This window comes from Gopherus flavomarginatus, chromosome 9 (assembly GCF_025201925.1).
Source record: "Gopherus flavomarginatus isolate rGopFla2 chromosome 9, rGopFla2.mat.asm, whole genome shotgun sequence".
NCBI classification, from domain to species: domain Eukaryota; kingdom Metazoa; phylum Chordata; order Testudines; family Testudinidae; genus Gopherus; species Gopherus flavomarginatus.
The window spans coordinates 92018670-92046630 of record NC_066625.1 but is presented as its reverse complement, the minus strand read 5'-3'; the positions used below and the strand labels follow the sequence as shown (position 1 = coordinate 92046630).

General features: G+C 56.3%; 2 protein-coding genes and 1 pseudogene across 8 annotated transcripts; 1 reads left to right on the top strand and 2 right to left on the bottom strand.

The window, feature by feature from the left end:
• The first annotated feature begins 30 nt into the window (after nt 1-30).
• Nucleotides 31-20827, top strand: RCCD1 (RCC1 domain containing 1). 5 transcript variants are annotated; one of them, XR_007776243.1, is made up of 8 exons: nt 31-264; nt 650-992; nt 1222-1343; nt 1674-1799; nt 2121-2242; nt 2834-2863; nt 9105-9331; nt 20744-20827. XR_007776243.1 is itself a non-coding variant. In XM_050967236.1 (7 exons), exons 1-7 carry the CDS (start codon nt 114-116, stop codon nt 9255-9257), a joined length of 1047 nt encoding a protein of 348 aa, XP_050823193.1. In that variant the 5' UTR covers nt 31-113; the 3' UTR covers nt 9258-9406. The 5 variants fall into 5 exon arrangements, 4 of the variants coding, with proteins under 4 accessions (XP_050823193.1, XP_050823192.1, XP_050823195.1 ...); XM_050967236.1 differs by lacking the exon at nt 20744-20827 and having other exon boundaries at nt 9105-9406; XM_050967235.1 differs by lacking the exon at nt 20744-20827 and having other exon boundaries at nt 32-264; nt 2121-2279; nt 9105-9406.
• Nucleotides 8534-8654, bottom strand: LOC127058674 (uncharacterized; annotated as a pseudogene).
• PRC1 (protein regulator of cytokinesis 1) lies at nt 11234-25106 on the bottom strand. 3 transcript variants are annotated; one of them, XM_050967226.1, is made up of 14 exons: nt 25016-25106; nt 20708-20840; nt 18550-18672; nt 17900-18133; nt 17624-17794; nt 17237-17386; nt 16829-16976; nt 16484-16620; nt 16139-16234; nt 15690-15836; nt 15083-15193; nt 14467-14571; nt 13657-13845; nt 11234-11432 (listed from the first exon to the last, which is right to left on the bottom strand). In XM_050967226.1, the coding sequence occupies exons 1-14, from the start codon at nt 25024-25026 to the stop codon at nt 11355-11357; spliced, it is 1833 nt and encodes a 610-aa protein (XP_050823183.1). In that variant the 5' UTR covers nt 25027-25106; the 3' UTR covers nt 11234-11354. The 3 variants fall into 3 exon arrangements, with proteins under 3 accessions (XP_050823183.1, XP_050823185.1, XP_050823184.1); XM_050967228.1 differs by having other exon boundaries at nt 13734-13845; XM_050967227.1 differs by lacking the exon at nt 14467-14571.
• Between the last annotated feature and the right edge of the window lie 2855 nt (nt 25107-27961).

Genomic DNA, 27961 nt, shown 5'->3' with positions numbered 1-27961 from the left:
CACCGGGAGGGGGAGGGGGAGGGGGAGCCTCCCCCTGTCAAAGGGGCGGGGACTTGCCCTGCGCCGTGTGACCGGAAGTCCCGCCCACTCCATGTGGTTGGCTGCGGCGCCGGATGGCGGAACCGAGGTCTCAGCGCGGCTGGTTCGTTTTCGGGTTCCGGGGCTTCGCGGAGCCTCGCGGCGGCGGGGCCCGGCGGCTGGAGCCGGAGCCGGGCGGGATCCGCGTGGTGCGGCCCGCGTGGAGCTACACGGGCCTGGTGACGGGTGAGACCCGCGGGGGGGGGGCGCCCGGTACCGCCCCCCCCAGCTCAGTACCAGCCCGGTACCGCTCCCCCCGCTCAGTACCAGCCCGGTACCGCTCCCCCCGGTACCACACCCCCCCCAGCTCAGTACCAGCCCGGTACCACACCCCCCCCAGCTCAGTACCAGCCCGGTACCACACCCCCCCCGCTCGGTACCAGCCCGGTACCACCCCCCCCAGCTCAGTACCAGCCCGGTACCGCTCCCCCCGGTACCGCCCCCCCCGCTCGGTACCAGCCCTGTAACCCCCCCCAGCTCAGTACCAGCCCTGTAACCCCCACCCCGGTACCAATTTCCTCCATCCCCTCTCTGCTCCTTTCAGTGCTGCCCCTGACTGCTCTCTCTGCAGGGCGCGGCCGCTTGGTGCTGCGGGGGTGGCTGGCGGGGGCACTGCCCGGGCACTGCCAGGACCTGCTCCCCTCCGAGAGCCACGTGCTGCTGCTGCGTGGGACAGCGCTGGAGGCCTGGGCACGGGGCGCAGGGCTGTGTCAGGGGCCCTCCTGGCAGCAGCAGCTGCACCCAGGGGAGGAGGCCAGGCCCCTGCCCCTGGCCCCCCGTGGCTACATGATCCCGCGGCCGCCCTTCCTGTGCCCACTGCCACCGGCGCTGCGGGCCCAGAAGCTGGTGCTGGGCCATGAGCATGTGGTGCTGCTGGGCCAGGACGGTACCATCTACACCTGGGGCTGCGGCAGGTGGGTGTGGAAGGAGATGCGATGGTGGCTGGTCCCTATGGGGAGAGGAGGATGCATGGCGGAGGGGTGGCTGGTCCCTACAGAGGATTGGGCTGGTGGTGGCTGGTCCCTATGGGTAGAGGGGAGGACACAGGGTCGGGGTGGTGGTGGCTGGTCCCTGTGGGGAGGGGCAGCAAGGCAATGACATGGAGAACAGTGATATGCCCTGTCTCCTGTGTGTTTCCTGCAGGCATGGGCAGCTGGGGCATGGGGGGCTGGAGCCTGCGTTGGAGCCCCGGCTCGTGGAGGTCTTGCATGGCGTGCCCATGGGGGATGTGGCAGCTGGAGGCTGGCATTCTGTCAGTGTCAGCGGTAAGGGCCAAGAGTGGGGGCTTGGTCAAGGGGGAGCACTGGTGCCAAAGGGGGCTAGGTTGTCATATGGGAGAGGGAGTTGGTGCTATTTACACCCCTGCTCCTGGGGAATGCCCGGTTGAGCCGAAGTGCAGCATGCCTTGCCCAGCCTGAACTACCTGAGTGGTTATGGTGGATTAGCTCCTGGGCTAGACTCAACAGCTATGCACAAAGTTCGGATGGGGAGAGAAAGAGGGCTCTAGGACCCCTGCTGCTGGGCTGTGCAGCTCTGAATGCTTATGGAGAAATACCATGTTCTTCACCATTGCGTCTCTCTTGCTCTTTCCCCAGAGGGAGGTGATCTCTATGTCTGGGGCTGGAATGAATCAGGGCAGCTGGCACTGCCTTCCAAAGCACTGGCAGAGAAAAGGGCACCAGCCACAGCCTCTGTCTCCCAGCATGAAGAACCCTGCCCAGGTGAGGAACCCTGCAAGGTGGCACAGGTTTGAAGGCTGCCCTTAGGCAGTTGGAAGTTAGCCCTGGCTGGTGGGTAGAAAGCGGAGGGTTAGAGAGCTGCTGGTGCCAGAAGCTGCTAGTGGCCTTTCCTGTGACTGTTCACAGGTGAGGCATTTGGGAACATTTCAGCAAAAGGCCTTTATTTAACCCCTGGAGGCCCCACACTTTTCACAGGGGTAGCTCTAGCCTGCTGCTTGCCACAGCCTGGTTGCTCTTGCATCTTGGAGGGTCAGACCCTCCCCAGCCACAGCACCTGAGGTGGATTTTGAATCTATTTTCTAGGAGAGGCAGAGCTGAAATTGGTCAAGCACGAGGCAGCACTGGGTGCTGAAGCAGCTGACTTCATTTCAATCCAGGCCTTCCCTGCTTTGCTGGATCTACCTGAGGGGTCAGAGGTCAGCAAGGTCAGTTGTGGCTCCCGCCACACTGCTGCTGTGACCCGTAAGTCCAGGGGCTTGGGTCTGGTCAGTAAGGAGGGGAGTGAAGTGTTGATTGCAAAGCTGTGATGGCACTAAAGCCTTGTAACCTTCAGCAATTCCCACGTGGCCTAGAGAAGAAGGCTGAGGTTGTTTAAGGGGCCTGGATACTGGCTGCACTCCAGGCACTGGGGAAGGATGGGGACTTGGCTACAGGAGCGGGGCCTGGACAGAGGCCACCACTAATGTATATTTATTAGCTTGCTTCGCTCAACTCAAGGTGATGTTCCAATGAGAAACCTCAGGAGGAAAGATGCCCTGAATTAACCACGCTGCCGTGGGAGCTGTTTGAACTGACTGCCCCAGTGCAGGTCTGCAGCATTCAGCCCCATGGTCTGACTAAGTGCCTAAAGCAGCATGAGTAACATCGAGTATGTGCCAGGGTGAAGCATACATAGAAGAAGGTTCTGCTGTTCCCCAGTGTGGTTTGTTGGACAAGATGTGGCCCAAAAGGGGGGAGGGGGGAAGAGATTCTCTCTCCTGTGGCCCCCACAGCTGACTCTTGCTCTTTGCTTACAGGGACTGGGGAGCTCTACACCTGGGGCTGGGGTAAGTGAGGACAGTGCACAGCTTTTCAGGCTTATAAATACTCCTACACCAGAAAAAAGGCTAAAAAAAGATGGTTACTCACCTTTGTAACTGTTGTTCTTCAAGATATGTTGCTCATATCCATTCCAAACCCACCCTCCTTCCCCACTGTTGGAGTAGCCAGCAAGAAGGAACTGAAGGGTGACTGGGTCGGCTGGGGTATATATTTGGCGCCATAGCGGCGCCATGCCAGGGGGCACCCAGCCAACCCGCCAGGTGTTGCTAGGGTAAAAATCTTGTGACTAACGTGCACGCGACGTGCGCATACCTAATTGGAATGGATATGAGCAACACATCTCAAAAGAACAACAGTTACAAAGGTGAGTAACCATCTTTTCTTCTTCGCGTGCTTGCTCATATCGATTCCAATTAGGTGACTCCCAAGCCTTACCTAGGCGGTGGGGTTGGAGTGGGATGTTGCGGAACACAAAACTGCTGAGCCAAAGGCTGCATCGTCTCTGGACTGCTGAATCAATGCATAGTGCAAGGCAAAGGTGTGAATGGAAGACCAGGTAGCAGCGCAACAGATTTCCTGGATGGGGACATGGGCCAGGAAAGCGGCAGACAAGGCTTGCACCCTCGTAGAATGGGCGGTGAGATGGCTAGCCGAAATGTGAGCCAATTCATAGCATGTTCAGATGCAGGATGTCGTCACCCAAGCTGGAATTCTTTGGGAAGAGACCGGCATGGCTTTCATCCGGTCTGCCACGGCTACAAGGAGCTGGGGTGACCTTCGGAAGGGTTTGGTTCTCTCAATATAAAAGGCGAGAGCCCTGCGGACATCCAAGGTATGTAGTTGTTGTTCCCGATGCGGTGAATGCGGCTTCGGGAAAAAAAACTGGGAGAAACATGTCCGTTTTCCATGTTAATCAAGACACCACCTTAGGGAAGAATGCCAGGTGTGGTCGCAGCTGTACCTTGTCCTTGTGGAATACCGTATACGGGGGATCCACTGTCAAGGCTCGAAGCTCTGATACTCGTCTTGCTGAGGTGATAGTGACAAGGAAGGCTGTCTTCCAGGAGAAGTACAGCAGCGAGCAGGTGGCTAGAGGCTCGAAAGGGGAACCCATGAGTTTGGCTAGCACCAGGTTGAGATCCCAGGTGGGGGTCGGGCATCTGACTTGGGGGTACAACCGCTCCAATTCCTTAAGGAACCTGGAAACTATGGGGTGAGAAAAGATTGAGCTGCCATTTTCCCATGGGTGGAAGGCTGAAATAGCTGCGAGATGCACCCACATAGAAGAGACTGCCAGGCCCTGCTCTTTGAGGGACCATAGGTAATCCAGGACAATGGGAACAGAAACCTGTCCGGGGATTAAGTTACTCTGAGCACACCAGTGGGAGAAACGCTTCCACTTGGTGAGATATGTCGTCCTCAGGGAAGGCTTCTTCCTGCCCACTAGCACCTGTTGTACCGAGACGGAACAATGCAATTCCGACTGGCTCAACCACGTAGCAGCCATGCTGTCAGATGAAGGGACTGCAGATCCGGATGGTGAAGCCTGCAGAAGTCTTGTGTTATGAGGTCCGGCCAGAGTGGCAAGGGGATTGGGTCTGCCACAGAGAGGTCGAACAACAGGGTGTACCAGTGTTGCCTCAGCCATGCTGGGGCAATGAGGATCAGGTGGGTGCTGTCCCTGCGGAGTTTGAGTAGGACTCTGTGGACGAGCGGAAAGGCATAAAGTAGGTGCATCTTCCACGGGATCAGAAATGCAGCTGAGAGGGAGTCCGGGGAGCGTCCTTGGAAGGAGCAGAACACCTGGCATTTCCTGTTCTCTCGAAAGGCAAAGAGGTCTATGTGGGGAAAGCCCCACCTCCGGAAAACAGAATGGATGACGTCTGGGCGTATCGACCACTTGTGAGACAGGAAGGGTTTGCTGAGGTGATCTGCCAGAGTGTTCTGGACTCCTGGGAGAAAAGACACTACCAAATCGATAGAGAGGGCTATGCAAAATTCCCAGAGGTGGATGGCTTCTAAACAGAGGAGAGAGGAGCGTGCTCCACCCTGCTTGTTTATGTAAAACATGGCCGTTGTGTTGTCCGTGAATTCTGATACACAATGGCCTTGGAGATGGTCCCAAAACACCTGGCAGACTAGACGGACTGCTCTCAGTTCCCTCACATTGATGTGCAGGGACAGCTCTTGGGGTGACCAGAGGCCTTAAGTGTGTCGACTCCCAAAATGGGCACCCCAACCCAGAGATGACGCGTCTGTGGTTAGGGCTACCAAGGGTTGTGGTAGGTGGAAAGGCATCCCTGTGCAGACCAGAGAGAGGTCTAACCACCAAGTGAGGGAGTCAAGAACTTTCCTGGGGACAGTGAGCACAGAATCCAGACTGTCTCTGTGAGGACGGTATATTGACGCCAGCCAGGTTTGGAAGGGATGGAGACGTAGCCTCGCGTACTTGGTCACGAAGGTGCAGGCGGCTATGTGACCTACCAGGCCGAGGCAAAACCACACCGATGTTGTCAGAAAGGATTGAAGACTGTGAATTAATGAAGCCATTGCTTGAAAATGAGACCAGGGGAGGCAGGCAGGCTCTGGCCAAAGTAGAGTCCAGAACGGCTCCGATGAAGTCTATTCTCTGCGTGGGCGTGAGAGTAGACGTTCCTGTGTTGATCATGAGACCTAAGCTGCCGAAGAGGTCTCTGACGATGCACAGGTGCTGCGGTACTTGTAAGCGAGAAGTCCCTTGAATAAGCCAATCATTGAGATACGGGAAGATGTGTATTCAACGACACCGGAGGGAGGCAGCTACTATAGCCATGCATTTGGTGAAGACCCTTGGAGCTGTAGAAAGGCCAAAGGGAAGTACCATGAACTGAAAGTGTTGGTGGTTGACCACAAAACGGAGGTACTGTCTGTGTGGTGGATAGATGGCGATGTGGAAGTAAGCGTCCTTCATATCGAGGGCAGTTTACCAGTCTCCCGGATCCAGGGATGGGATGATGGTCCCCAGGGATACCATGCGGAACTTCAACTTTATCAGGAATTTGTTGAGTTCTCGCAGGTCTAGGATTGGTCTCAGACCTCCCTTTGCCTTGGGGATTAAAAAGTAATGGGAATAGAACCCCTTGCCCCTCATGTCTTTTGGCACCTCCTCTATGGCTCCCAGCTTTAGGAGCGCCTGAAGAGTGATGGATAGGGAGGGTGGGAGGGAGGGGTTGACACAAACTGTAGATGGTATCCCGTTTCCACCGTGTGAAGGACCCAACAATTGGAGGTTAGTTGGGACCAGGCAGGGAGGAAATGGGAGAGGCGGTTGAAAAAAAGAGGGAGAAGGATCCGGTAGGATAACTGGTGGGCCGTCCTCGGGCGTCCCATCAAAAGTTTTGCTTAGGCCCCGCTGGTGGTTTAGGAGGCACTTGACTTTGGGATCCTTGAGGGCTAGACTGTCTGCGCCGATGCCGCCTGGTAGCGTCCTGACGCTGCCTAGACTGGTTGTATGGGCGGTATGGGTGGGTCCGGAAGGACCTTTGCTGGGTCACTGGCGTGTGCATACCCAGCGAGCGCATAATGACACGATTGTCCTTGAGGCTTTGCAGCCTGGGGTTGGTTTTGTCTGAGAAGAGGCCCTGTCCCTTGAAAGGTAAATCCTGAATGGTCTGCTGCAATTCAGGGGGGAAGGCCTGAAGCCAGGAAATACGCCTCATCGTCACTCTGGTTGCCAAAGTTCTGGCCGCCGAGTCCGTGGCATCCAGAGAGACCTAGAGGGAGGTTCTTGCCACCTTTTTACCCTCTTCGAGCAGGGCCGTAAACTCTGGACGGGAGTCCTGGGGAAGAAGCTCCGTAAACTTCCCCACTGACACCCAGATATTAAAATTGTACCGACTTAGGAGGGCCTGTTGATTTGCCACCCTAAGTTGAAGGCCCCCAGCCGAGTATATTTTGCGGCCTAGGAGGTCCATGCATCTAGCCTCCTTCACCTTAGGAGCTGATGCTTGCTGGTCGTGACGCTCCCGTTCATTCACTGATTGGACAACTTGAGAGCAGGGAGGTGGATGGGTGTAGAGGTATTCGTACCCCTTTAAGGGGACCATATATTTCCTCTCCACTCCCCTAGCTGTAGGTAGAATTGAAGCTGGGGATTGCCAAATGGTGTCCGCATTGGCTTGTATAGTGCGGATGAACGGGAGCACCACTATGGTAGGTGCATCAGCTGATAAGGTGTCCACGACTGGGTCCTCTATCTCCTCCATCTGCAAATTCATATTGTTGGCCACCCGCCGCAGAAGGTCTCGATGGGCTCTGAGATCGATTGGCGGAGGGCCTGAGGATGTTCCTGCTACTGCCTCATCAGGTGAGGAAGAGGAGGAGAGGCCCGGGACCAACGGGTCCTGGGGTGGGTTGTGTACAGGAGGAGCATCAGTTGGATCAGGTGGAACCTCTGTGCCCCCCGATGGAATTGGACCCTCATCCGTGCCCGTAGGGGGAGGGCGGCTCACTGTTGCCTCTGGTACCCAGTGTTCTGAGGGGGCCGAGCGTTGAGCCACTGACAGGGCACCTTGGGCCTGATGGTATGCCCTGGTGTCCAGAAGGACCAGTGATGAGGCCCTTGTTCATGGCCTTGTCTCTCTGGATAGTGGCTGGGGATGTCAGAGTCACCCTCCGGATGGTATGATGCACTTCTGGCCTGAGACGATACTGAAGCGTGTCTTGAAGGCCACGGTGGTGCCGAGAGGCCTTGTGAGGACGGCACTGTCCTGGACGCTTGATCCCGGGGTGGTACCGGGGAGTGGTGCCGCGATCGAGAACGGGACCTTCTACCGTAACGGTGCCGGGAGGTCAACTGGGATCTCGAGCCCCGTCGCCTGGAGCGACTGCGGGATACACGGTACCGAGATGCCGATCGGTACCGGGAGTATCTATCCCGTGAGCGTGATGCCGAGCGGCGCCACGAGTCGACCGGTACCGCAATAGAGAGCAGTGCCGGGATCGGAAGCGTCTGCGAGAACGCGATCTGGAACGTCTCTCTGGTGGGTCGACGGACGGAGGCCTTACCAGGGCCGGCTTGCCGATGGATTGAATAACCCGCACCGGCGGTGCTGGGGGTTGAGGATACATCGGCTCCGTCATCGAAACGAGCTCCCTTGCCGTAGAGAAGGTCTCCGGCGTAGAAGGGAGGACAAGCTCAACCACAGCAGGAGGCAGGGAGCTGTCTGGCACCGGACTCAACGGCCCTTGTGGGACCGGAATCAACGGTGCCGTCCCAGGTGGAGCAGCTATCTGCGGTGCCGCTGCGGAAGACAGTGCCCAGCGAATTGTCTTCGAGGAGTGCTCCTTCTGGGAGGCTGAAGTTGTAGCAGCATGTCGTTTCCCAGTCGGGGAAAGGGAGCAGTGCTGAGGAGTCGGCGCCGAAGGCGCGCTCCTTACCAAGGCAGTCTGTTGGGCGCCGATGCTGCAGGAGTAAGTGCCGACTCCATGAGGAGCTGCTTCAGTCGAAAGTCCTGCTCCTTCTTCGTCCTTGGTTTAAAGGACTTGTAAATGCGGCACTTGTCAACAAGGTGGGATTCCCCATGGCACTTGAGGCAGGAGTCATGGGGATCCCCTATTGGCATCGGCTTCTGGCATGCCGAGCACGGTTTGAATCCCGGTGCCTTGGGCATGGGCCTGCACCAGGGCGGAGGAAAGGGGCTAATCCCCAATCCCCCTTTCAACTATGTACACTAACTATAAAACTCAGTTTTCAACTAGCAATAATTATGCCTTGGATTAACCTCATTGGCGATGATACTGCCACTGCGCAAACACACAAAAACTCAAACTATATACGCAGTGAGAAGTAGAGAACTACGAGTAGCTGGGGATGTGGAGGTCAGCAAAGCCACACTCCACAGTTCCAATGACCGACACGGGCAGTAAGAAGGAACTGAGGGGCGGTTGGGCCAGCAGGCGTATATATTTGGCACCATAGTGGCGCCATGCCAGGGGGTGCCCAGCCGGCCTACCAAGTGTTGCTAGGATAAAAATCTTCTGATGAACGTGCACGTGCACACCTAATTGGAATCGATATGAGCAAGCACTTGAAGAACCAGTAGAGTCCTCCCAGGACCAGGGCCAAGTATGGCTCCAGCTGCTCAGGGCTCTGCATGAGAGAAGGCAGCCCCCTCCCTGGTGTGGGGCTGCAGAATTTCTGCTGCATGTTGTGGGGAAGAGCTGGCTGCACCTGCCTACTGTAAGCAGCTCTGTTTTTGTTGGCAGGCAAATATGGCCAACTTGGCCACAATGACACAGCCAGCTCTGACCAGCCACGACAGGTTGGCTATTTCTCTGCAAATGGACTCACGGTGGAGGATGTGGTCTGTGGCCCATGGAACACTTACGTCGGTGCTGTGGAGAAATGAGAGCAGCTGAAACGGTAGAGAAAGGCCCCACCTGTGGCACTGACCTGTACAGAGACTCAGCCACCCCTGGGCCTGGAGCCGAAGGTGATTTCCTTCACCGGGGTGCGTGTTCATGGTCAAGTGCCCCAGCCAGAGAACGCCAATTAATCAGCCTTCCTTTGCTAAAAGGCTTGTGCATTTTTCCCCCAGCCCCGCTGCTGCTGCCTCTTCTAAATGCTGCTGGGGGGTTGCAAAGGCACAGGGCCTCACGTAGGGTCTTGCAGGCAGACTGGCCTGAGGGAGTGGAAGTGAACTCAACACACACACAGTCAGGAGACAGTACACCTTGCTGCTGAATATATTTCCTCCAGAGCTGAGCTGTACACTTAGAAGGCACCATGAGTAACAAATTCATTCCACACTGTTCCCTCCTTACCAGAAGGGGCGCGGCCCAGGAGGTTAAAATAGGCACTAAACAAATGCCTGAGTAGTGAGATGCTTCCCCCATGCTGCAGTCAAACCATACCATGCAGTTCTCCTGTAATACTAACTAGCAGAGAGCTGCCTAGGACCCTTCACCCCCTGTGGAGAAGCGCTGGGTCACAGCTGTGTACAGAGAGCCCCAGCAGGTGAGGCCAGCATGAGAATAAATAACCAAGCCCAGGGAGCCGTAGTGATAAGGTGCACATGATCAGAGACAAGAACACTATTTACAGAGCATCACTCAGTGATGGGAACAGGTTCAAACAGGCACAGCCCCAGCTCCAGCATGCGCAGAGCAGTGGAAAGGTGCAGCTTGCATGGGGAACAGTCCCTAGGGGGGTACTTTCTAACCCCTGCTCTAGAGGGCAGGAGCTGGCCGAGGGGATTACTGCCACACGGCCTGGGGAAGCTGAGCTGCTGCTCAATTCATAACCCCAAGAGGCCTCAAGACTCAGGCTAGGCTCCACTCCCCACTTGTGTCAGTAATCCACCCACTGAGCAACATAGCTACACCCCCCTAATACCCCCTCTAGACAGCGGTTGCCATAGGGACTGCTGCTGACCAAGGTGGAGTGCCCTTGCTGGCAGGCCAAGCTGGCCCAGTAGCATAGGTACAAGGCACTAACCTGGGGGTTTCTATATTTAGAGTGCTGCCAAGTTAGTCTAGCAGGTAGGAGGTGAAAGCAGCTAAGTCTTGCCCCAGCTCAGCTGCCTTTGTCTTTAGAAGGGCAGGTTGTGCTCAGAAAGGGCCAGGCTGCCTGGCCCCAAGTCAATGCTGGTGAATGGATCCTGGTAGGGAATGCTTGGTCCCCCAGGCCTGGCTGGAACAGGCCCGCCAGCCGGGGGTGGGAATGGGGGCTTGAGTACCCTAGCCACTTTTTATGGATCATGGCTGAGACCGTCTCCCTTTATGCCCATGCCTTGGGCCAGCAGGACAGTTGTACCCTCAGGGCAGGGCAAGGCATGGCCCTCGATCAGCTAGTCCAAGGCACTAGCTTCACCCCACACAGCATATTGGCAGCAGGCTAAGAGGTCAGTGCTGTCCTGGAGCCCTCGGCTGCCTGGGCGCCAGCCAGCCCCAGGCCCCGCTGCTGGGAAATGCTCAGGTGAAGAGGTAAGTATGCAGGGGAACAGATGCTGAGTAAGCTGCTATGGGCTCCAGCACCTCAGACAGCAGCCCAGCCTGAGCGCCAAAGAATTAACCAGTCACAGCCCAGGCAGGCGAAGCAGAGGGGCAGCTGGGGGGCACAGGAGAGGTTGCCATTGGAGGCTCTGGCTGCCCCACTCCAGGGGTCCATGGGCCATGCAGTAGTGTTTGAAGAGCAGGGAATCCTGGGCAGGAGTAGCCCAGCGCTTTTTAAAACATTGCATCTAACATAAAAACCTGAAAGTCACCGTAGTAAAAACAATTAAAAAAAAAAAAAAAAAGTCTCCCTCCCCCCACTGCATGCTCCTGCCTCTCCCCATGGAGATGGCTACGTGCAGGGCAGCATGTAAGGCCCAGCTAAAAATCCAGTGTGGGGCACTTGTCATTTTCACCTCCAGCTGAAGGGACGTACACTCAGGCGCTGCATATCCAGTCATGCTGTGCCAGACCAGCGACCGAGCAAGTCTAAAGAGCTGGAACCCTCTGGCTGTGGCCTCCTCAACAATGGATGTTGGTGGTTGTGGAGTTCACGATCCGGGAGCTCATGTCAGATTTGGAAGCCTTTGAAAGTTCGCGCTGTTAAAGGGTAGGAAAAAAAAATGCAAATGAAGCGCCAGCTGAGGGGAGGGCAACACAGTGAAAGGCAGCAGGGCTGGGCTGTGCCCCTGGGGCCGTGAAGCTGAGTTGCTCTTCAGCAACCTGGCCAAGGTGGCTGCCTCAGCAGCATGTGCTACCACCACCTGCGGTCATTCAAGGGGCAGGAGAAGGCAGCTTACAGTCAAGCCAGGAGGCATTTAGGGGCAGTAGACCCGAACAGGCCAAGCTAGAGCAGTGCCAGGTTAGTGCAGGCCTGGGGACATAAGAACAAACCATCTCCGCTCACAGCGGGTGGGCTTCACTCAGTGATACTGGGACTTCCTACATGGATAACAGCTGCCCCTGCCCCCCAAGAAGTCAGCTCCTACTACAGCAAGCAGCACCCATCCCTGCGCGGCAGGCAGCACTCCAGTTTGCTGAGAATTTGGGCTCCGTTGGAGCATCTGGAAAACAAGCTGGCTTGTAAGACCAAGGGGAGGCAGGGAGGAGTTGGTGTCAGTCACATGGGACTGTCACAATTCTGCCAGAGGGAACCCTGCTTCCTTTTGGTCCAACCACAAGTTCCTGGTCCCAGTGACCACAGATGCCTCGATCCCTGTGTCCCAGACCCTTGGGGGAAGCCACGACACTGGAGTCAGGAGCCGTTCTGGAGTCTGGCCATGAATGCAGCCTTTGGGCCGGAGTGCTCAGCAAGAAGGCTGGACACGTGGAACTCTGCTCCATGGCAGGGGCCCTGGCTTTTGCTGCCATGAGTTAGGGATGCTGCTGGCCTTCCTGCTGATTAGACAAGGCCAGGCCAGAGGGAGCTTGCAGGAGCAGTTGGTTGTTGCAGCAGGGATGATTCCCAGCCCAGCAGGAGGAGAGCTGCGATGAGCCTTCTCAGCAGCAAACCCAGCAGGCCACTCCAGCAGAGTGCCCAGTAGCTGGGGCGTGGGAGGGGTTTGCAGCTCAGCGATTCACAGAGCTCTGTTTACTCTGCCTAGCCAAGAACCTTCACCCACCCCAGGCCTCTCACCAGCACTCTGTTGGGAAGCTTAGGCGGGGTTATTAATTCAGACCTCCACAAGCCATGGACACTGAGGCCCCTGGGGTCAGCATAACTCCCTGCCTCAGGGCTTGCTGTGAGTGGGGTCAGGCTCAGGCTCAGGCTCAGGCAGGCCAGCACAAAGTGACACAGGCAACAGTCAGGCGCTCTCCCCTGACAGCATCTCCTGCCCTGTGCCAGCCAGCAGAAAGTCAGTGCCACAAGCTGGCTTTAGCCAGAGGGCTGACTGATCCCAGACAGGAGCGCTGAGCTGCCGTGTGCTTTGCAACCAAGGTAAGGAAGACTGGTCTGAGGAGCTCGGCCCACCTAACGCACTTCGGAGAGGCCAGGCAGAGAAGGAACAAGGATGCAGCAGGCTCCCCCTAGAGCCCTGAGCTGAGCAGACTGTGCTCCTAGACAGGAGCATCAGGGCACTACCACCAACTCCCTCTGGCACTTCCTCTGCAGCTGATCAATGCTTCTGCCATGGCTGGGTTTTCTATGGAGACTGCCTCCTGCTCTTAGTCAGCCTTACTCACTTCTCTCTCGGCTGTTCAGTCTCTGTCCCACTTGCATCCAACTGCTCCTCTGGATGCTGAGGACAGGTGAACGGCATGAAAGAGGTGGCAGCCCCAGGCCAGTGGCAGGCAGGCAGTAAGTGGACAGCCAGCTGAAGCCCCCTGCCACTATAGACACCACCAAAGCTGCACAGAGCTTTTGAAGCTGCGGCCCTGCGCAGGAACTCGGGCGACCTGGCTACAAAGCCAGACTCTACTGCCAACTCTTCAGACACCGTGGATAAGCCAGTGACTGTGCCTCAGTTCCCCATCTGTACCATGAGGCTAACACGTCTCCTCTGGGGCTGGCTACCAGGGAATGGCGAGGCTCCTGCACACAGAGCCAGGCCAGGCAAGTTCTTAGTGTGAGATCAGAGCAAGCATTCATTGCCAGATGTGTGGGTCCCTCAGCCGGAAACAAGAGTGAGGCATTAGTGGAACCACACAGAATGGCTGGAGTCAGAGGCCATGCTGGCTTCCTAAGGCAGCTCTGGATGACTGGCGGGCTCTGAACACAGCAGGGGTGAGGCATGCTGTGCCTCCTGGAGTGTATGAGGTGCACAGGGATCCCCTCCCTGACTGTGCCACCCAGACTGGATTGGGTTTAGAAGAGGTGATTTACCGCAAACTCAGAATAGGTGCTGGCAACAGAGTTAATGCTGTAGTTACGCTGGGCAGGGGCTGTGGGGGTGCACCCACCGCTCAGGGTGGTTCCATTCAACTGGGATATGTTCTCCTTGTTCCGTTCTGTGTGCGTCGTGCGAGGGGTCTTCATGGCCACGCGGCTGGGGGTTCGAGCAGGCTGGTCGAGCTAGAGAGAAGGCAGACACCAGTAGGACATGGCAATACAGTGGTGCTGGCTTTGTTTCCCTCCCTTGCATCACCAAACCCGAGGAATCCCCAGTGTCAGGGCTTGGAGCTCTGTGCTAGAACTCAGCTTTAAGTTCTGCCTTTCCCAGCTTCAACCAGTCCCGGGGGCACCCTCCTGGGGCAGAGCCCATCATGCCTGGAATCTGAGCTAAGGTATCTGGGGCCAGCTACCAAACAACGCGGAGTGATGGAAATGCGCCAGAAGGGCTGCAGATGTGTTTTCTGAAGGCTCCTGGCGCTCTCACTGCCAAGAGCAATGCCCTGCACACCCACCTGCAGCAGGCTCTACGCGAGCTTTACCCGTCGCACTGGCAGCTTGCAGCTGACCACCGAATAAAAAAGCCCCTCCCCCAGCGGGAGCACCATGGAGCTTGGTACGTATATTGAGGGGAGCGACAGTCACGGAGGCAGCCAGAACTGCACGTGGGAGAAGCTATTTTATACCTGCCTCCTCCACCCCAAGCTCACACCCCCTCCACCCTGTCAGTAACCCTATCCTGGGAGCTAGAAGGGTCGAGTTCCCTGGGGCACAGCCCTGGAGCTAGAGGCAGCATGCACCTACCTTGCCTCCGGAGGGCAGTGGGCGGGACACCGGGGAGTGGAAGAGCACCCCCCCGAAGGCCGAACGAAGTGTGCTGTTGGGAGTGGCACAGGAAGTTGCATTGAGCTGAAGGCAAAGTAGAAGAAGTTAGTGGTGGAGGCTCAGAGACCAGCCATGCAGGGAAGCCCTTGGAAAGGGGGCCATTGCTAGGTTCTCTTTAGTGGCTCCCCCGATGTGGGAACCAGGGTGGCAATAGGGGGCAAGTCTCAGGTCAGCAACAGCCATTGGGAGAATCCCAGCGCACATGGCTGCTTTCTGGGGGAGGCTGTGGACAGAACAGGAGGGCTCCAGTCACTCCCCGGGGCAGGAGGGTGTGGACAGCTCTCTGGCTGCCATCAGAGAGGTCCTGCTCCCCTGGCCCCTTTCTGGAGCCATGGTATTCCCCAGGGGCCTGACATGGGCAGGGCTCAGTGCCGTGGCTCTGGTGATGCTAACCACTGGCAGCTCAGCAAGCACTGCTTTACTCCTCCCACCTGACGATGCCCAAGAACTGGGCTCCTTTAAGGAACACCAAGCTTGACACTTCTCCCAGCAAAGCTTTTCCTGCTGTGCCAAGCTGGCAGCACATCTCGTTTACCTTCCTCACTTTGCCAGGCGTGTTGGCGCCTAGGACCCGGCGCTTGCTGGGTGTCCTCGGGACGCTGCCATACATCATCTCTTCCTCAATCTGACGACTCTTCTTCAGTTGCTACACAAGAGACACGTAGAGCCGGGCCTGGGTGAGGGCCCACTGGAGAGGCGTGCACCAGCCCCATGGATTCAGTTATCGAGGGGCATCGAGGGCCAATTAAATCCCAGCCACGGCGCACAGCACAGGGCCAGCTAGTGGAAATCACTGAGCAAGCCCCATGCAGCAGCGATTCACCCCTGCTTGCTGGAAGGCAGTGGCAGGATGGGAGGACAGACGTCAGGCACAGGTATGAATTAGTGCGGTCAAATCCCAGCTTACTGGCATCCAGGGAGAAGCACAGTACGTGCTGGCCGAGGCCTGCAGGATATGCTGATGCCATTGCAGAAGAAGTGGCAAAGCTCTCTCCTCCCAGAAGAGCAGTGAGAGGTTTGCCCATCTGTATCCCACAGCTCAACCTGGCTCAGGCAGCAGGAAAGGGCCTGGCCCAGTGGCAATAGAGAACACACCTGGCCCCCTCCTGGTGGGACTTCACTCAGTTCGGCTCTGCACTCACCCGTTCCTGCTTCTCCTTCTCTTTCTCCAGCCGATGCAGCTGCCATTGCTCTCTCACATATTCCATGAACCGCTGCCCATTCACCAAGAAGGCCTCCAAGTGCTCCCGTTCCCAGGCCTCAGTCCGAACTTTCAGCTCCTCCTCCAGCTAGGCAGGGGGAGGGAGGGGGAGAGGGAGAGAGAGAGAATGAATACTGCAGCAGCGCAGGTCAGGCTGCAGTGATCCTGGCAGGCTGTCCCATGCAGCCTGGGATTTCTCTGAGCCTGTGACCTGCTTGGTCAGCACCCAGACCCCTCAGAGAGCCCTGCTTTATGCTGCCAACCAACCCACAGGGCTAGGAGCCTGAGTGATGGCATACCAAGCCCACGAGCTCTTGTGTTCAAAGTCTGGCTGTGGAGTTCAGCTCCCAGGTGCTGGCAGGTGGGCCACCACCCCAGAGCAGCATGTACCTTGGGGAGAGTCTTCTGCAGTTTCGCTCGCTGCTTTTCTTCCTTCAGGAGGTTGCCCCCTCGGTTAGCAAAGCGACTTGGGTCCGCTGCTTTTCTCTAACGCACAAAAGGCCAAGCAGAAGTTCATATCCTGACATGCCCCCCTACGTCCCCGAGATGTCCTCCTGCCCTGCACTCAATCTGTTTGCCAGGCCACCCTCCAGTGATATCCTCACATGCCCCCACCCCCCAGATCATACTACCCACCTCCCCAACTTCTACTTCGTGGGCACATTGGCCTTCCTCAGCCCCCAGCACTCCCCAGAGCTAGGGTCACAGTTGGTATGCTCCCTGCAGGGAAAGTACCTCCAGCTCCAGGAAAAGCCTCCAATTTTCCTCCCATTTCTGAACAGCTTCAAAGAGCTCTTTGTGTGTCTCATAGTAACGCTTCACACGCCCCACCTCAGCGTCGTGGAGCTGCAGCAGGGCCTCAGTGCAGTCCTCTGCAAAGGGATGGAGAGCAGTCATCAGGGCACAGACAGCAGGGATCCCAAACTCAGAGCAATGGGGCAGCAGCAGGCCAGGCTGCTGAATGGGAAGCTCCACTGGAGAGCACCGTGCATGCCTCCAGCTGGCCTGCACAGTTTCCTATGGGGCAGACAGAAAAACTAAGGCCCAGCCCCAAGCCCAACCTGGAAATCCCATACGCACCCTCATAATAAGGGACGAAAGCTTGTCTCTGCTCAGTGCCATAAAAGCATTTGTCCCAGTAAGCGGCCAGCTCTGCTCTGATTGCTTCAATCACTGTCTTCATGTTCTGCAGCTTCAGCTCCTCCAGACGGTCCACCTCGAACTGCAGCTAGAGACCAGAAGAGAGCAGGCAAAGCCCTGGGCGTCAGGGCACAGCAGTACAGGGAAGTGCTTACTGTTACTGGGTGCTTCAGAGAGAACCAGCCTGGAGCGGCTGGGGATCGTTCCTGGCCCCACGCAGCACAAGCCACCGTAGAACACGAGCTGCCAGGCACTAGTGCTCATGGCCAGCACTCAGAGGCAAGGCTCATGTCCCTCCCTTTACAAGGGCCAGCCCCCTATGGCTCAGGCCGGGCAAGGTTTCCTTACGGCTTTCCTGGTTTTGGCTCTGGATCCAGTCATATATGTGGCAAAGGCTTCTCTCTCCTCTGCAGGCACCTTCAGCCTGTCCCAGAGCGCCACAATTCTGGAGCGCAGCTCACTGCAAACAGCTTCACTGAAAGCTCTCCGGGTCTCCAGCTAGAGCGAGGAAAGCACAGGGTCAGCATTCCGGCAGCTAGCAGGGGTAGCTCACTTCTGTTCAATGGGGACCATCAGACGTACCTGCTCGCTGCAAAGGCAAGAGCCCTCACGTCCCTTCATCTGCCCTTATTACAAACCCTCTTCACCAGTGCCAGGACCCTTTTACTGGAGCCACAGCACTAAGTCTCCTTGCAAACTACAGCATGGAAGACTTCAGACCACTGTGCCCCATACCTGCTGCAGCAGCTCTTTAAGAGCAGCAATGTTCTCCGTAGATAGGCAGAAGGCGTCCTCATCCTCACACACCACATCCCGCTCGAAGCTGGTGTCAGGGACATGATCCAACTCCTCCATGCACAGAATTATCTGCCGCTTGACGCTGATGAACTCCTCTCTCCTGCGCTCCTGGAGGCAGAAAGCAACAGCGCTAGAGGCCAGGAAGCATCCTGCCACACAGGTTTCTCTCGTGCTCTCTCACACACATACATTCCCCACCCACCCACAAAAGACCTTCTCAGCAGCCAGCGCTGCCAGGTGGCGTCTGAAGCAGTCGAGCTCCTCCAGGCTGGGCACAGAGTTGCTGTCGATGCTGTAGGGGGTCATGCAGAGAAGATCACACAAGTCTTGGTCACGTTCTTGCAGAGTTTTCAGCTCCTGCTTCCTCTCTCTCTTCTGCTTCAGCATCACTTCCAGGCGGGTGCGCAAGTCCTTCTCCAGCTGCAGGATGGTGCTCTCCTCCTCCTCCTGAGAGAGCACAAGACATCAGCACTGCTCTCTAAAGCAGCTCTAGCCAAGGTGCATTGAGCTGGTTAGTTTCCAGCTGATGGGGCGAGACACAAGGCCTTGATCCTCCTGAGTTCAGTTCAGAGCTAGTCAGCCCACGAGCAGGCACCCCAGCAGAACAGCCCTTCCACAGACAAAGTGGATTGGCTGTGAGAAGCCAGGTCTGTAGCCTGAGCCTGTGCCACCTCCACTTAGCCTGAAAGCCCCCATTGGTGGTCCAGAGCTCTGTGATGAGCTCTCAGGAGACAGACTTTGGGAAAGAGTCAGTTTGTCCTGTGAGCTGGGGCCCTGCGTGAGGCACCGGGGTAAGGACTAAGCCAGTAGAAGACAGAGTTACTAGACTGGATGGAGTCTCAGGGCCAGGCACCAGAACTCACCTCAAATGGATCCAGCTGGAGCTCCTTGCAGAGAGTGTCCAGTTCCTTGCGACACATAGCAATGCTTTTCAGGAGACGCTCCTTCAGGTTCTCCTCCTCAGCCACCATCATGTCCAGCAGACCCTGCAGCAGAGTGACCGTTAGTGTTGGCCAGTGAGGAGGAGCAGCAGAGGATGGGTGGGAGAGCCAGAGGTGGGAATACCCTAAGCCTGGTGTCAGGAGGTTTGGAGCAGAGCCCACTTACACCCCTGAAAGGCTTTGCAGTGCTAAAGAGTAGCCTCTGGGCATGCTGGGCAGAGAGCACAGTGCCCACCGCATGGACTGGAGTGAGATGTTTTATACTGGGCACAGGAGACACAGAAGGGCAATGCCAGGGCACAGCCCGATCTCTATGCCCTGGTGAGGCAAAGCAGGAAATACTGGGTCGGGCTAGATCAGCAGCCTGGTAGGGAAGGCTGCCTCAGGGGTCGAGAGACAGGACTGTTAGTCTGCAGGGACCCGATAGGGGCTTCAAGGCACCCAGGCCACGAAGATCAGCACGTGAGGGCAACAGAAGTTGTGCAACGGGGGTCTGGGCCTCTCCCCCAAGAGCGGGACCGGAGAGGTGAACAATCTGCAATGTGATGGAGCAGGCACACAGCCCTAGGGGAGACACTCTCTGTCCTGCTCTCCCACAACCCAGAATGGATCATGCCTGCCCTCGCTCAGAGCCCTGTGTCCTGGGGAGCAGGTCCATTTCCCCACTGGGCACTCGGCCAACTCAGTAACCCGGGGGAGGGGTGCTGGAGTCACCAAGTGTCACTCCTGGACCTCAGAATGATCATCTGTGAAATGGGAATGCCCCAGGGGAGAGTATCTGGAGCAGTCGAGTGGGCCTGGAAGCAGAGCAGCAGAAGCAAAGCAGAAAGGGGCAGTGGCTAACAAGAGAAGCAGGAAAGGAAGACTATCTGAGGGGAGAAGAAGGGAGGGGAGGGGAGAACTCCATGCAAGGGGAAGCCAGGGTGAGAGGGAAGAGGTACAGCCTGTGGCAGGAGAGGAGGAAGCAGAGTTCAGACAGAAGATCCAAGAGCCAGGAAATGAGAAAGCGGTCCAGGTAACTCCAAGGAATAGACTGTTGTGTGCCTCTTTTGCAGGGGGCGGGGGCTAGGGCTGTGCAGGAGTTTGGACCCTGCCCAGTAGGCCTAGCAGGCACAGAGTACATTTTTCAAGCGTTGGACTTAACACCTTTGTGAAGGGTTTTCAGAGTTTTGGATGAAGACAATTGTAGGGGCCAGGGCATAGCTACAGGAGGACAAGCGCCGTGGGCACATTAGAGAAGCTGGCTATCCCGGGAGCAATGCACACCTTTGGATTGCATGGCCCTGGGACCTAGCACAAGAGAAGCCAGTGGAGACAGCTTCTGAGTGCTCTGGATCCTTCCTGGATGCTAGCCAGCTGTTTCCACTGCCACCCCAACCAGGCCTGTGGATGGCATGGGTACATGTTTAGCACATGCATGATTAGAAATAGATGGCCAGCAGGAGGAGGAAAATTAGTCATCTGTAGGCCAGGGAGATAAGAGGGCTGGAACGGTTAGGTCCTATACACTGCTGAAGACAGAACTGGAAGGGACTCAAACAGATCTGCTGGCCACACTAGAGCCCACACCCCGGATTGGACATGATTGGGCAGGGCTCCCCTGTATCATGCTGAGGAATACAGGGAGGCTGAAAGCCTGACACAATGACCTCTGGGCCATGCCAGTGGAGCACAGCTGGCCAGCAGGAACTGTTTAGTCCAGGGTAGGTTCTTCCTAGTTGGCACAGTCAATACCCTTTCTAGACTGGCCAGTGCTGACCGCCTCTTTGCTAAGTAGCTGCAGTTAGGAGCACATATTGGGGAAGTCAACAGATTTTCTGCAATATCCATTGTATTTCTCCAGGCTCGTGATTCGGAGGAGAGGCAGCGTAAGTCTAGCAGGGATAGAGCTCCCCTGAGCTGCCAGGAAAGGCCCTAAAGAGAAAGCACTAGTTTTGCCCTCCTTCCCCACCAGTGCCTCCCTGCCCAAGGCAGAGCAGCTGCTTCCCTGCAGGGCGCTGGGGTCAGATGTACACTCCTCGAGTTCATTCATCCCCTACGGTGTCTGGATACAAAGGGCGCTAGAGGGAAAAGTACTCACCTTGATGTGCTTCTTCACCACTTCTGTTCGTTGCAGTCGCTGCTCCTCAGGGATCCCAATCTCTTCCCAGATATCCCGAAGGTGACCCAGCGCTTTGTTCAGACATGCCACAGACTCTGCAGCCAGCACCTCGCTGAGGGAGGCAGGAGGGACAGTTGTAAGACAACACTTCCATCACAATCACTTCTAGATTTTAGTCTCCGCTCATGAGATGGAATAGAGGGTTGAATTTTAAAACATCTATTTGGACAAACTTGTTTGCATTCCTTTGGACAAGTTGCAAAGAGAGCTGCTCTATTGCTGATGCGGCTGGACTTTGAAAAGACCCACCCAACAAAAACTCAGGCTGTGAGGAAGCGGAGGGATCGAGCACTTACTGTGCCTCATTTTCTCGCCAATATTCTCGACACAAAGTACACCACTACCTCAATATAACGCTGTCCTCGGGAGCCAAAAATCTTACCACATTATAGGTGAAACTGCGTTCTATTGAACTTGCTTTGATCCACCGGAGCATGCAGCCCCCGCCCCCCTGGAGCACTGCTTTACCGTGTCATATCGGGTCATGTTCTATCGAGGTAGAGGTGTACTAGGATATTATTCTTTAGTGTTGGTATTACCATAGCACCCAGAAGCCCATTGGGCCAGGCACTGTACAAACACACAAAGAGACACTCCCTGCCCCAAGAAGCTTTAAGATGCCTAACGGATGAAGATGCTGTTATGACATGCACATATAACAATCATCCATTGGTCATTGCCAGCCATAATAAAATGTCAGGGCTGGAAGCAAACCACTCAGGTAGTTATGCATTTGCTGCAAAAGCATTGAAGAAATTCACGTGACCGAGTTTGCTGAAATGCTAAATCAGCTTTTGACAGCACTATCCTCTCCTGCAGAAGCAGAGAGAATACTTTCTTCATTTGCAGGAGTTTGTTCAAAGTTGAGAAACTGACAGAATTGAAAGTTTGTTATTCAATCTATGAATAAAAATGGAGGTGAGAAGATTAGATCTATCGGTTCTAAGAATTTGAAGGACATGGTGTCCAGAAACAGTCAGTTCAATTCATTAACTACAATGAATACCTCCTTTGGTCATAGAGTCAGAGTTTATAGCCAGAAGCAACCATTAGATCATCTAGTCTGACCTCCTGTTTAACGTAGGTCCTTACATTTCACCCAGTCACCCCGATTGGCCCAGTAATTTGTGTTTGGCAAATGTATGTTCCAGAAAGGCTCCAGTACGGATTGGAAGCCATCAAGAGATAAGAGAATCCAATGCCAGTGGTGGACTCTTGAGTTTTGACCAAGGATTAATCACCCTCCCTGTTGAACATCTGTATCTAATTTGAATTCAGCTTCCAGCCATGGGCTCTTCTTTGATGGGTGTTCCACTAGGGGGAAACATCTCAAAGAACTAGTTACTGCACAGCGCGAGTAACCATTTCTTCTCATGCATCTGAGGAAGTGGGTATTCACCACGAAAGCTCATGCTCCAATACGTCTGTTAGTCTATAAGATGCCACAGGACTCTGTCACTTTTTACAGGTACAGACTAACATGGCTACCCCTCTGATACATTTCTTATCTTGTTCTGCTTGTCTCCTCGAGATGAAAGACTTCTTCAGTACTCAGTATTTTCTCCCAGGGAAAGTACTTACACTTAGTAATCAAGTCACCTCTCAGACTTTTTGATAAACTAAACATATTGACCTCTAAGTCTCTCAATGAAGGGCATTTTCTACAGCCCTGAAATAATTTTTCTGGTTCTTTACACACCCTGTCCCATTTTTCAACACCTCTTTAAAAATGTGGAAGCGCACGTAATATTCCAGTAGTGGTCTCACCGATGCTGTACACAGAGGTAAAAATCACCTCCCTGTTCGTACGCCCAATGATCGCATTAACCCTTTTTGCGCTGGTAGCTCATGTTGAGTTGTTCATCCAGTAGGACCCCAAATCCTTTTCAGAATTACTGCTGTCCAGGAGACAGGTCCCATTCTGTAGGTATGCCTGGGATTCCTTGTTCCTGGATGGATAACTTTACATTTGGCTGTATTAACACACATTTTGTTTGCAGATTACTGTTTGGCTGCCCTGTTCTCATCATTAGTTATCACTCTGCCAATCTGTCTCATCTGCAAATTTTATCAGCAGTGATTTTATATTTACCTCCAGATCACTGATCAAAGTACTGAATAGTATTGGGCTTAGTACTTATCCGCATGGAACCCCATTAGAAACATCCCCATTCAAGGATGGATTTCCCATTGACTACTTTGAGATGTCCGTTCGACAGTTCTTAATCCATTTAATATATGCTTTATTGATATTGCATAGTGTTATTTATTTATTTTGAAATCAGGATGTTGTATGGTATTAGCTTAGTGTCTTCAAAAGTCTAAATTGATAAGTTACTTTTATCAACCAAATTTGTAACCTCAAAGAATGAAATCAAGTGTGTTTGGCAAGGACTACTTTTTTCATAAAACCATGTTGACTAGCATTATAGAATCATAGGACTGGAGGGACCTCGAGAGGTCATTTAGTTCAGTCCCCTGCACTCATTGCAGGACTAAATATTATCTAGCCCATCCGTGACAGGTGTTTGTCTAACCTGCTCTTAAAAATCTTCAGTGATGGAGATTCTACAACCTCCCTAGGCCATTTATTCTAGTGCTTAACCACCCTGACAGTTAGGAAGTTTTCCCTAATGTCCAACCTAAATCACCCTTGCAGCAATTTAAGCCCATTGCTTCTTCTCCCTTCTCCTTGAAACCACCTTTTATGTACTCAAAAACTTACGTCCCTTCTCTTCTCTTCGCCAGAAGAAACAAACCCAGTTTTTTCAATTTTCCCTCATAGCTCACGTTTTCTAGACTTTTAATCATTTTTGTTGCTCTTCTCTGGACTTCCTCCAATTTGTCCACATCTTTCCTGAAATGTGGCACCCAGAACTGGACACAATGCTCCAGTTGAGGCGTAATCAGTGCAGAGTGGAAGAATTACTTCTCGTGTCTTGCTTACAACACTCCTGCTAATACATCCAGAATGATGTTTGCTTTTTTTGCCTTTAGTTACCAATAGACTGAAAAGTTCTATTTCATCCTCATAGTATACTAGTATATCATTGTGCTTCATGAAAAGTATACTTCATCATCCTGCAGATCCTGTGCTTGAAGATAAAAGGGACTTGCTGAGTATCTGATAATTCAACATTTCTATCCATGAATGTGTGTCTCTTCCCCCTCTTGGTCACAAATTGCCAGTCCACTTCTTTGGTTCCTTCTTCCACAGATGATTCTTCTCATGGTGGCAATTATTTCTGAATCCGGTTGTCTAGGAAGTCTTTGCTTGGATGCTATGCAGCATTGAAATTTGCTCTCTCATACCATGTTTTCTCCACCATTACAGCCACCACCAGAACTCTTTCTGGCAGAAAGAGCAGAGCACATCCAAGGCATGTCACAGCAGCTTTGCCTTCATTGTCCATTAGTGTGGAGCCATACCTCTCCCCAACCCCCTTATTTACTGCTCCTGTTCTGCTCAGGAGTGTGCCTGGAAACTGACAAATCCTGAACCTCCCTGCTCAGCTCCATGCCCTTGCTACCAGGGAGGGATAAACCACTTAGACTTCAAAAACCAGGGCTGGTCATACATCCAAGGGTCCCAGACACAAGTAAAACTCACAGCTTGCCTAGGGCCCCAGAGGCCAGCCACAATTCCCTCCTGGAGAAGAAAATAGACCAAACACCATTCACCAAATCTCTTTATCTTCAAGTACAGGATTTGTAGCGATACCCCCCCAACACCCTTATTTATTAAATCAGTTTTAAATGCGAAACATGTTTTGATAAACTTCTTATGTTCCCGATACATGTAAGGTAATTTCTTTTAATTAACAAAAAGCCATTTTAAAACGCGGTTTCGTGCATTTCTAACTGGATTCTAGTTTTCATCCAGATGTCAAGCGGGTCAGTGCCACTCGCCATTTTCTAACATACGAAACCCACAGACGCGGGTGTCCCCGCCCAAGTGTCTGCAGAGCTCCGGGAACCCCGGGCTCGGAGCACAGGCTCAGCCAGCCCGGCTCCCAGCTCCCCGGCGGGACCCGTCCGGCGGTTCCTCCCCCCGCAGCCTCCGAGCCCGGCGCCGGGAGCCCACAGCCGCGGAGGGGCCCTATGAGCGGCCGGGACCCTCGCTCCCCCTCAGCCCGCCGCCGCCCTCGGGCCCGGCCCGCCTGAGGCGCCCCGGCTCGCGGCTTGGGAACGGGGCCGCGGCGGCACCAGGCAGCGCCCCCACCTCACCTCTTCCTCATGGCGGCTCCGCTCCGCGCCGCTCCCCGACTCCGGCCGTCCCGATTCAAACTCCCCTCGCTGGGCTGCCCATTGGCCGCGGCGATGCCTTACGTCACGCCAAGCCCCGCCTAAAACCGCCGCTTCGGCCCCGCCCCCGGCCGGGAAGATTGTCCCTTCTCCCTTCAAACCGCGGCCCCCGACGCCCCGCCCCACGGTTATGCCAACCAATAACAAGCGAGCTCCCCGGCGCCGTCAGCCAATGAAGAGAAGGTGATGAAGGCAGGCGAGGCGGGCCTGCTGCACCTGGGAGCCGTCAGCGAACGCGGTCACGTGGCCATGCAGTCCCGCCCCCACCCGGCGTCCAGATTCGTTCCCAGGCCGCACAGCCCCTCCCCCAGCAGCGCCCTGCTGCACGGACCGTGCCAGCTTCGTAGTGCAGGCCACGCCCCCTCACTACACCGCGTGCGAGGGGATGGGGTGGGGCGCAGGCTCTGGGGGAGGGTGGGCGGTGCAGGGAGGGGGATGGGGTGGGGCGCAGGCTCTGCGAGAGGGTGGGCGGTGCAGGGAGGGGGATGGGGTGGGGCGCAGGCTCTAAGGGGAGTGTGGGCGGTGTAGGAGGGGGGATGGGGTGGGGCGCAGGCTCAGGGAGCATGGGCGGTGCAGGGAGGGGGGATGGGGTGGGGCGGTGCAGGGAGGGGGGATGGGGTGGGGCGCAGGCTCTGGGGGAGCATGGGCGGTGCAGGGAGGGGGGATAGGGTGGGGCACAGGCTCTAGGGGGAGTGTGGGCGGTGCAGGAGGGGGATGGGGTGGGGTGCAGGCTCTAGGGGGAGCGTGGGCGGTGCAGGGAGGGGGGATGAGGTGGGGCGCAGGCTCTGGGGGAGGGTGGGCGGTGCAGGGAGGGGGATGGGGTGGGGCGCAGGCTCTGGGGGAGGGTGGGCGGTGCAGGAGGGGGGATGGGGTGGGGCGCAGGCTCTGGGGGAGCATGGGCGGTGCAGGAGGGGGATGGGGTGGGGTGCAGGCTCTAGGGCGAGCGTGGGCGGTGCAGGGAGGGGGGATGGGGTGGGGCGCAGGCTCTAGGGGGAGTGTGGGCGGTGCAGGGAGCTTGGATGGGGTGGGGCGCAGGCTCTAAGGGGAGTGTGGGCGGTGCAGGGAGGGGGGATGGGGTGGGGCGCAGGCTCTGCGAGAGGGTGGGCGGTGCAGGGAGGGGGATGGGGTGGGGCGCAGGCTCTGCGAGAGGGACGGGGCAGGGACAGGGATGGGGTGGGGTGCAGGCTCTGGGGGAGGGTGGGCGGTGCAGGGAGGGGGATGGGGTGGGGCGCAGGCTCTGCGAGAGGGTGGGCGGTGCAGGGAGGGGGATGGGGTGGGGTGCAGGCTCTGAGGGAGCATGGGCGGTGCAGGGAGGGGGATGTGTTGGGGTGCAGGCTCTAGGGGGAGCATGGGCAGTGCAGGATGGGCAATGGGGTGGGGTGCAGGCTCTGGGGGAGGTTGGGTAAGCTGCGGTGGAGGGGGGGCTCTGGGTTAGGGCCAGGGATGAGGGGTTTGGGGTGCAGGAGGCAGCTCAGGGCTGGGGCAGGGAGTTGAGGTGCAGGGCCAGGGATGACGGATTTAGGATGCAGGAGGGGGCTCTGGGCTGGGTCCAAGAGGTTTGGAATGTGGGAGGGGGCTCAGGTGGAGGGTTAAGGTGCAGGCTCTGGGGGAGGGCCAGGGATGAGGGGTTTGGGGTGCAGGAGGGGGCTCAGGGCTGGGGTAGGGCCAGGGATGAGGGGTTTGGAGTGTGGGCAGGGGCTCAGGGCTGGGGTGGGGGCTGAGGTGCAGGCTCTGGGGTAGGGCCAGGGATGAGGGGTTTGGGGTCCAGGAGCGGGCTCAGGGCTGGGTCTGAGGGGTTTGGAATGTGGGAGGGGGGCTCAGGGCTGGGTCTGAGGGGTTTGGGGTGCAGGAGCAGGCTCAGGGCTGGGTCTGAGGGGTTTGGGGTGCAGGAGCGGGCTCAGGGCTGGGTCCAAGGGGTTTGGAATGTGGGAGGGGGCTCAGGGCTGGGGTAGGGCCAGGGATGAGGGATTTGGGGTGCAGGAGCGGGCTCAGGGCTGGGTCTGAGGGGTTTGGAATGTGGGAGGGGGCTCGGGGCTGGGTCTGAGGGGTTTGGGGTGCAGGAGTGGGCTTAGGGCTGGGTCTGAGGGGTTTGGAGTGTGGGCAGAGGCTCAGGGCTGGGGTGGGGGGTTGAGGTGCAGGCTCTGGGGTAGGGCCAGGGATGAGGGGTTTGGGGTTCAGGAGCGGGCTCAGGGCTGGGTCTGAGGGGTTTGGGGTGCAGGAGCGGGCTCAGGGCTGGGTCTGAGGGGTTTGGGGTGCAGGAGCGGGCTCAGGGCTGGGTCTGAGGGGTTTGGAATGTGGGAGAGGGCTCAGGGCTGGGTCTGAGGGGTCTGGCCGGGAGTTAGAGTACAGGAGGGAATTCAGACCTGGGGCAGGGGCTCCGGCCAGGCGATGCTGACCTCAGGCAGCTCCTGGGCAGCAGGGCTGCGGGAGACCCCCTAGCTCGCAGAAGCAGCTGCCAGTGGGAGCTGCGCAGCCAGCGCTCGGAGCAGAGGCAGGGGCAGCTCACGGAGCTACCTTGATCGCCCCTGGACCTAGGGACTGCAGGGACATGCCAGCCACTTCCAGGAGCTGCAAGGAGCCTGCCCTAGCCCCACTCCACCTCTAACCGGACTTTTAATGGCCCGGTCAACATCAGAGTCTCTTTTCGAGCGGGCATACTGGTCAAAAACTGGATGCCTGGTAACCCTACTACACGGCCAGGACTGCCCCCCACCTTAGCGCCAGCTCAGCCCCTTGTCTGGCATCTGCCCATAACCCCCCTCCTGCCAGAAAGCCAGCACTTCCTGAGGGCCTGAAGCAGCAGGGCTGGGGCACTCCCCTCCAGGCTAAATGCAGGTTTAACCACCCTCCCTCCCCTCCTCCACTCTA